The sequence below is a fragment of the Euwallacea fornicatus genome, chromosome 8 (genome assembly GCF_040115645.1).
Source record: "Euwallacea fornicatus isolate EFF26 chromosome 8, ASM4011564v1, whole genome shotgun sequence".
In the NCBI taxonomy this organism is placed as follows: Eukaryota; Metazoa; Arthropoda; class Insecta; order Coleoptera; family Curculionidae; genus Euwallacea; species Euwallacea fornicatus.
In genome coordinates this window covers 2469578-2479178 of record NC_089548.1, presented here as the reverse complement: position 1 = coordinate 2479178, position 9601 = coordinate 2469578, and the positions used below count along the sequence as shown (strand labels likewise).

The 9601-nt window shown below is 33.2% G+C and overlaps 1 protein-coding gene across 1 annotated transcript; it reads right to left on the bottom strand.

Annotated features, from left to right (window-relative positions):
* Nucleotides 1-4017: 4017 nt before the first annotated feature.
* Prp18 (pre-mRNA processing factor 18) lies at nt 4018-9337 on the bottom strand. The gene is made up of 6 exons (XM_066284820.1): nt 9085-9337; nt 8910-9024; nt 7948-8111; nt 7649-7864; nt 4507-4719; nt 4018-4445 (listed from the first exon to the last, which is right to left on the bottom strand). Exons 1-6 carry the CDS (start codon nt 9145-9147, stop codon nt 4182-4184), a joined length of 1035 nt encoding a protein of 344 aa, XP_066140917.1. The 5' UTR covers nt 9148-9337; the 3' UTR covers nt 4018-4181.
* Nucleotides 9338-9601: the final 264 nt, after the last annotated feature.

Below are 9601 nucleotides of genomic sequence, written 5' to 3'. Positions count from 1 at the left end.
AGGCATTAGAGAGCTTTGAACATGGCTGGCATTTATTTTTCACATCGACGAACTGTAGACCACAGTTCTTCCTTGTTTTTGATCTGTTGACCTCTCACAACAACCTTAAGGTGTACCCCAAGATTTTCAATAGAGTTCAGATCGGGCGATTGTGAAAGCCACGGCGCAACCGGATTTGATTCGTCATGAAAAAATTGTATAATTCGTCTGGTCGTATGTTTCGGATCATTATCTGGTTGATACTTCTAAATTAATCGCATTTCTTCCGAAGCATACGACAGTATAACATCTTTCATTATTTTCAGGTATCCCTCTTGGTCCAGCATCCCTTTTATGCAGTAAATGAGACCGATTAAGACCGGTACGAACTAAGAGAAGCAGCCCCACAATTTTATATTTCTATCTCCGTAGTTATTGGTTTTTTAAAGGTGTGTTGGAAGCAATACCTGTTTTGCTAGCCGCCTCACATACCGTCGAACATTCAAATCACACAAAAAAAAAGAGATATTTTTCCCACATTTTTGTTATCGTCTTCGTTTTTAAAGCGAAAATGATTCTTCGCAAATATTACTCTTTTTAACTTATTTGTTTTTGATAGCAACGATATCTTTGGAGCTTCTCTTCCATGTAAATGAACTCCCTGTAATCGTGTTCGAATAGCTCTGTAACTTATTGCCAACTTTACCTTCTTTTGAAGGTGTTCGGCGCTCACAACGGGATTTTTCGGGGTTCCTGCTTTATTTGGCGGTCAGTCAGTTGTTTTCCTTTTATGACCGCGATTTTCCTGCCGTTCCACGTATTTTAGGGCATTTATTCCCAAGGTTCCATCAGTTCGTTCGTTAATTGTTAAAAAGGATGAAAATGCTTCAAAATGACGAGTCATAGGACTAGTGCATTAAAACTCGCTATTTTTGTAACCTCCGTAATCCTCCATTCAATAAGATAAGTCGAAAGTCAGGCCTGCTTAATCACTTAATTTATGTCATTGCTGTATGCTGTGATTAATCATAGTATTATGGCCACAGTAGCTTTGACTATTTGAACAAAGCAGAAGGAGAATTCTAGTATAAAGTAATTAGTCTGGTTTCTGCTAACACATACAACTACTAACATTGAAGAAAGCTAGGGCCTTGGTTTAAACAAGGTACTGTTGGATTTATTAAATTACAAATCAATGTGGAAAACTAGAATCTAAATAGTAATAGATAGGTAATAATTTCAGCATGGTTGATTCGTATTGTGTACCAAGCTGATTCACGTGCATATAAAAAGGGAAATATTTCTTGTAATCTTTCACGATGCTCGTACTGCAGTGGTGCTTCTGCCGTTTATAGGTAAAGTCGGTTACTGCATTCTTGTTTTGTTAATCCCAATTTCCACTAAATATTCCCATAATTTCCAACAGAATGATAACCACTAACTTTCAATACACTTTTTCCCCTTTTTGAAATTGAACCAGTAGTGGTCCCCTTTCTGCAACCACCACGGTTTGCAAGTTTTATCGATGGATTAAATTAGTTTCGAATTTTTACTTGTTTGTGAATTATTGTACATGTCCCCATTATAGCAGAACTTTGTTACGTCATTAATGTATATAATGATCTGAATCCGTTGATATTTCTTTTTGACCTTTTGGTGGGTCCAAGACTAAGTCGCCACCACTGGCTGTAGTCTCGAAACGAAACCGAATATCGGAAATTAAATAAATTGACCCAGTGCAGGTAAAGCACATAAGGAATTTCGATTTTGACGCCCAAAACTCATCGTGTTTTCGTTTTTTTTTGTTCCATTTATTTATATTGCCCCTTTTGCCCTGATATTTAAAAAAAAATTCTATCTGCAAAACCGATGTTAATCTAAACATTCAAGTGAAAACTCTGTCCATTTCGTTGTTGATCTTTGTCGGCGGCATGTTAACACTTATGCGGTCCTTCTCCCACCTGCACAATTCCTACGTTCCGACTTGGACTGCTGAGATATCTGTATATGTTAAATACATGCTGTTCTCATATGGCCGCAGCAGCGTTTAATTTTTTTTGTGAAATGAAATTTTTCACCTAGAAAAAATATGAAATATTTTCTTCGGATTGATTTATTTTGCTTCGGTTCGCTTCAAGTCTTACCAGATTGCTATAATTTAACCATATTTGAATTTTAGTATGGCTAAACACCTACAGTGGGTAAAAAAAAGTATTCGTACGCTTCAACGTTTAGCGTTAGTTCTTACTTAAGAAATAACAATGATGGTATTAAATTATACAAATACCTTAATTAATTAATTTCAGAAGTGCGCTTTAATACTATGTATAAAATACAGTAATAATTAAAAAATTAATAAATACGTATATTTAATAATATATCTAAAACGGCAACTAAAAAAGCATTCGTTCACTTACAATTTTATTTATTTATTCTCTAATTCTATTAATGACTAAATCTAAAATCCTCAGTATTTAGCTGGGCATCCATTGCCTTCAATTACACTTTGCAACCGACGATGTATTGAATTAATTTCTCAGTTAAATTAGAAGGAATCAACGGCCATTCCCGGAAAAGAGTTTCTTACAGCGATTCTTTGCAGGTAATGTCGTGTTTTCTTATTTGTTGCTCCAAATATGACCGAAGGTGTTCAATTCGGTTGATTTACGCTGACTGAAGTGGGGTTTTTAATATGTGTGATATATTTTATAAAGGCCATTCTTGCACAAGTTTTGACGAATGTTTAGTATCATTGTTCTGTTGAAATCAATAATTGTCGTGTATCCATTAATTTATGGCACTTTGTTCGAAATTATCATTTAAAATGTTTTAAGAGACAAATCTGTCTATGGTTCCATATATAAAGTGCAATTTTCCAACTCCCCCCTCGCCCTACACCCCCAAAATAATTGATTTCTACCTCCGTGTTTAACTTGACTTCAGAAATCGTTTTTCATTTCATCTCCTGGTTTCCTCCATACGAATCGACGTCCATCCGACCTAGAAATGTTAAATTTACTATCGTTTGAAAATATTACGGTCCTCTAAAAATACCAGGGTTTATTCACATACTTTCGTGCGAACGTTATCCTCTTCTTGCGATTCACTTTATTTATCCAGGGCTTTTTTCTGGCCACTCTGCTATGATATCCTTCTTTTTTTATGTTATTTCTAATAGTTTGAAGTGCAACCACAATTCCTGATATGTTTTCAATCTTTATTGGCAACTTAGCAGCACTAACTGAGCGATATTCACCGATTTTTCTCATTATAATGTTACGATTTCGTTGACTTAACTTCTTAGGCCTTCCTGTACGAGTGGCCGATTTTATGCTTCCAGTCTTTTGAAATTTGTTTATGACGCATTGTATCGTGCTGTAACTTTTTTTTAACACTTTTGGCAATTTGTCGTAAAGATTGACCATTTTTGTGAAAAATAATTAGTTGACGGATTTCATCACTTCATTCCTTTAATGCGAGCGGAATGGTGGAAAAATTGTGTAATTATATTTAAAAATTCTTCAAAACACAGAACTACATAATAATTTTGTAAAATAAAATATCGAAGGATGAAAAAATAAATATTTTTATACGTGTATTAATATTTATTTGTGTACTATTTAAGGAATATCTACAAATATTTATCTTTTGATGTAAACCAAAATCAATTTACATACTTCAAATTAAAATATATTTATGTGGTAATATATTGGGAAATTAATATTGTTAAATTGGACTTCCTTCACTTTTTATTTGAAGACTTAATTTAAAAATCGATATGTACAAATACTTTTTTTAGCCACAGTATATTTCTCAATTTATTTCAGACAAAAAGCAGTTGAGACTTATCAAAGTGGTTAAACGCAATGCGATGTAGCAAAAGGCTTTGCCACAAAGTGGTGTATTATTTATGCTTTTATTAAAATTTTACGAAGGGAAGGTATTCCATGCTTTTTTCCGTTTAAATTTTATTTTTTCCGTAAAAAATACGTAATAATTATCCATTTAGAACGGTATTTGGCATTAACTAATCAGCAGTACGTTAAATAAATTTTATTCATCATTTGACTGAATTATACACAACTCTCCTCTTAATAATAATTTATAAAATATTCCATACTTTTTCTACCGTTATAGAACAACGTAACAATACATCTGGTTTATGTTCTAAAAAAGAGTATTTGTCTCTCCACTAAAAACACTTATCCTGAAGAGGGCACGGGTCCTTCATGGATCGGCTGATACTCCACACACCGCGACGGATCTGTTGGATAATACTCCTGGCACTTTGTCATAAGTCTCTTCAAGGCCTGGATGTACTTTCTCTGGGTTTCGTCGTTCATCACGTGCGCCACATTTTTCGAAAAAATCTTTTCTCGCCCGGTTCTGGCGTGGATACCCACCATGGTCACCCCAATTGGCCATGGCGCGTTGCCGATTGCCATTTGAAGATATGCATCACTGGCCTGGACAACCACAAAAATTGATTTGAACGGAAATGTGTGGGATGGACGCGAGTAGTTTTACCTTCAAATAATTCCTATTCAAAAGATGGACAACGATCTCAGTCAGACTGTCCGATATGTCTTCGGGAAGGGTGAAAGTCTTTAGTTTCCTTAACAAGGGCTTTAGGTAGACTTGTGTTTGAGTGTATGTAGCCCCCAGTAGTTTTCCTTTGGTTGATCTTTTTCCCTCCTGAGACCTGGTTTGCAGCTGCCCCTCCCATTTGGATAACAACAGCTGAAATTTAGCAAATAAAACGTAAAAATTTCACCGATTCAACGATATTAAATATTCTTAATGATGTAAATATATCGATGCATATAAGCAGAAAATTGACGAAAAACAACTATCTATCAGTATAAATCACGCGACAATGCGTCACTTTCATATAAAAATAACATAGATACTTTAAGTAGTGGTAAGAAGCAATGACGCCTCAAAATATTGTTAGATTGATCGTTTTCATTATTGCATTGATTTTTAATTTTATCGTGTTTATGATTCATTACATTGCAAAAACAATTTGGAAGTTTCGAAAATTGTTGGATGAAGGTAAGAGAAGATGCATTAACAGTTTCAGTCTTGAAACACATGAATTTAATTATAAAAACTGCAATTTTACTTACAGGATATTACTTCACCGAGGAAGTGTATACGATGGAAAACCGTTATTTGAGAGCCGTTCAACCTAGCAACGTTGACTTAACTAAATACTTAATTAAGATTAACAGCAAATGTTTTTTAATCGTCATACACCTGAGAATTTGGAATTTTCAAACAACATTAATGCGAAATGGAGCGGATAAAAGTCATAAGGAATTTACATACGTAAGGGCCACTTGTGGCAATGCACTAGTAACATTACCTGGAGGATAATTTCTACGAAACATGGGCAGCGGATAACCACCCGGCCTTTATTTTAACGTATCCATGAATATTAACTTCGCCGTAAAGTAGTCAAAACTTTGGTCTCTTGGCTTCTAATGATAGCAGGGAAAACTTCTAGTAACTTTAACAAAAAAAATTCCATAGAAACAGTGAGATCACAACCGAACATTGGTTAATTTTTCTATTAAGATGTAAATTATTTCCTTGGTACAGTTATCAATAATAATTACAATTCTAAAACAGATGATGTGGGTGGGACTTTTTTCTGATCCAGCTCGTATACAAATTCCTAGTATAATTAATCCTGCTTTGCTTTTGGATTAACTAGGAACACAATATTATTTTACGAAAAAACTTGTGAATAACATTATTAAAGAGACACTGTTAGTTAATGTAGATAAAAACATTCATTAATGACTCCGATTATCTAACGTATTATTTTATATTATAGCATGATTTTTCATTGCGTTATGGTTGATATAATGCGGCCTTTATAGTTTGGGTCTGACACATCCAGCACTTACGTTTGACATGCGGTCTGCGTCTCTCACTTTTGAAGGTTTGTTTAGGTTAGTAGGAAAATTTATAATTTTATCATTTTCATTTGACTTCATCACAGAAAACTCACAAAAGCGAATATTTTTATCACAAGTATCTATCTCTTGATAAAAGCATTATATGGCATACAGGCAAAACACCGTAGACTTTATCATTATCGTATTTTACAGCTTAGCAGACCACACAAAAAATGAACAACCTCAGAAACAAATAAACTATCAATCATTACCTTCTCTATACTGAATTTTATTCTGTTGATTCACTTTATAGCGTATTTTTTCAAACTACAGAAAGTTGAATAAAGGTAAGTAAAAAACAAGATGGAGCCCCACAACTGTTTTCCGGCTTTCCAACCTGAAAAGTTCAGTTTCTAATTCTTTTCACCGGTAAACATTTGTCTTATTACAAGAGGAACCTTAACTTAAATGCCTTAATGGACTTAATATCTTACTTAAACCGATCATTTGAAGTCAACTAGGGAGGAACATTTTTAGACACCGGAAAATTATATACATGAGACTCAAACTATATTTCTCATTCTTTTTTTTACCAGGGTACTTCTTTGTTGTGGACAATATCCGCTGGAAACCTAAAAGGCTGATTGCAGTCCATCCGTCCAATGTCGCCTCTAGTAAGGTCAATCAAAATTAAAATAACTAACTATAAAATTACTGATTTCAATCAGAATAATTAATCCTGCCCACCTTACCATACAATGGGTGTTATTCCTAGTTGAATACAGAGTTCAGAAACAAAAGTATTTCTGTTTCTTTCTTTTTTTATTATTAAAAGAACCCATCCCTGAACTTATCCTATTTTTGCTTGATCCGGTAATCCAATAAACCATTTTTTAATGAAAGGTGTTATTTCATCTGGTGAATTAACAACATGCATATCCGGCTCACAACACTTGGGCTGCAATGAAGTCTATCCAGGAACAATTTTTAAAGGTGGTAGATTATTTCCAATCTGCTAGTTGTGTCGTTCGGTCCATCAGATCTCCGGATATTACACTAGATTTTTATTTATGTGGAAACGTAACGTACAATGGGGAAAATTTAAGTTTCTTGGAAAATAGAACGCCTATTACAAATAGGAATTATTCTTAGGTTAATCTACGTTATCGGGCAACTTGTGCTTGTGTTTTACTCACCATCTGCTTATAACAAGTTGAAAAATTATATTATTGCGCAAGATATGAAAATAATTTTCCTCAAAGAACTATACATTTCATAAGGCGTATTTCAGGACGGCTAATTTCATTCCTATCCGTAGTGACGGTACCCACAATAAAACCCACGCCTTGTACGTGTCAACTACAGCCAAGTGTTTTCAAGGCTCTGCCACAATATGAGTAAAATTAAAAAATATCTCACCTTGAGAAACAATAACAAAAAAATTAAAAAATGCTTACAAATATACATTTTTTCACATTGAATAAACATTAATTTGCAATCAAAAGTACAACTACCACCACATAAATCTTAAGTCATAGATTTTAGAGAAATTTAAGGACTCTTAATAATAGATCACTGGTAATTATTTAAATAGGGTTCAAGTAAATTGTATTATTTTGTCCTTAAAACATTCATAGTTAATGTATATTATATAATTGTTATTGATGTAAAAGATCCCAGAAAAATGCAATAATAAAAAAAGAAATGTTTAATCCTTCCTACTCCCTTTTCCTCAGTGACCATAGACCTTGCAATAAGTTTACCTGAATGAAGTGTACTATTGTCTGCATATCATGTTCTCTATTGCCTCTCCCCATCTTCTTTGCCATTTCACATATTTCTTCATAACTGACATTGGGTTGATTAGCTGCAGCACCTGATTTAGTATCACTATCATCTGTTGCTTTTGACTTTAGAAGCTCATTCAGATAATCTTGATCAACTTGGTCCATTGCTTCTTGCAAATCGTTTCTAAAACCCTAAAGCACATCAAAAGAACTTTTATTAATGTAGTTTATACATACAATAAACACAAATTAACTGAAAGAAATTGAAAACGTACCTTATTAACCTCATGTTCTAATAACTCACACTTCCTCAGGCGTTTGCATGCATCTGCTTCTGATTCCCCAAACAGGAGAATTGGTTCAGTTCTGTCTCTTAGTTTATTAATAACTTCCTGCCTTGGAAGAATGTTGTGTTTAATGTCTGTTTCTGTCTTATTTCCTACAACAAATATATTAATACTTATTAGGCACAAGACTGATTCAAAATTCTAAAAAAGCAATGGTCACAGCAAAATGTATGAAGTAAGTCTTAGTCTTTCAAAGTAAATGAATGGCAGCATTAAAGTTTGTTTTTATAATGCCAATTGTTACTTCTTATACTACTAGGGAATATCGAATCTTCTCAGTTTCTCTCAAGCAACCCATTATTTATGTGAATGCTCTCATATTTTTGTTCCAGAAGTATACTTCCTCTTTTTAGTATCCCTACACGTTTTTTTGATGATTTCTTACAAATAATAAGTGGTGGTTTAGCTTCATTAATAAATGTGAACTATTAGCTGTAGTATTTACTTTATCCTGTGGGACTCGGTTGCACACAGTATATTTATTTTAAAAGATTGTTTGTTAAAAATGTGTTAATAAAGTTGTAAAATATCAACAATTATACAAGGCACTACCCTTGTTCAGTGAAACATGAACCTATGGGTCAAAGCCACCTAATTAATTATCTGGATGTTTAGTCTTCTATTGCCTGGCAGTTTATACAATTACTTATGATCTCTCTCATAATCCTGCACTTCACTAATATTCTCAACTGCTAATGTATTTATTTGAAAAATATGTAAAGTCATTGGCCACTTCAGTCTGAGAAACATGATCTTTTTGTTTCTCTCCATTCCACTCATACCGCAATAATTTCACAACAGTTAATTGTTGAAAACACTACTCAGCAAATATAGTGACTCACTCATGCAATGGTTAAAGGGCAAAAAAAAATATTGAGAGACAAGCAAACCTTCTGGAAGAGATTTTGAACTGGTTGAATCTTCAGATTGGTTATATTTATTTTTGTACTGTTCTAGAGTTTTTTCTGTGAGCTCTCCACGTCTGAAGTATTTTCGCTTTGAATTCTGAAAATGATGTTAAGAAAACTTATGAATTCATTATTTAAGAGTGAACTTAAGGTTTACCAAGAGATCTTTTTCCTCCAGTTCTTTACGTTTTCTTTCCATTTCCGCTTTTAATATATCCATTGTGTTAATGATATTAGAAGGTCTCTTATAAATGTGTATTAATATTTATCCAAAGGAAAAGGAAAGACGCGCAAACAAGTTAATATTACAACAATATTATTACATTACACTAAAACTACTACGAAACAAAATTATTAGAATCAAAACATAAACAAAATCATAGAACACAGGTGACAAGTTGTTGGTTAGGTTGGTAATAGTAACAGGTGACAGAAGTCATAACATGAGTTATCAAGTCATAGACTTGAAAGCGACAGTTATGCATTCCAGTTAATGTGTGGTGCTATTCTGTTGATTGCCTTTTCTGTCTGTAAAATGTATATATATATATAAGAAAATAAAAAAAAGATGTAAAATATATTAAAGAAAGAAAAGTAAATACTATATATATATATATATATATATATATATATATATATATATATATATATATGCGATATTACACATTTTATAA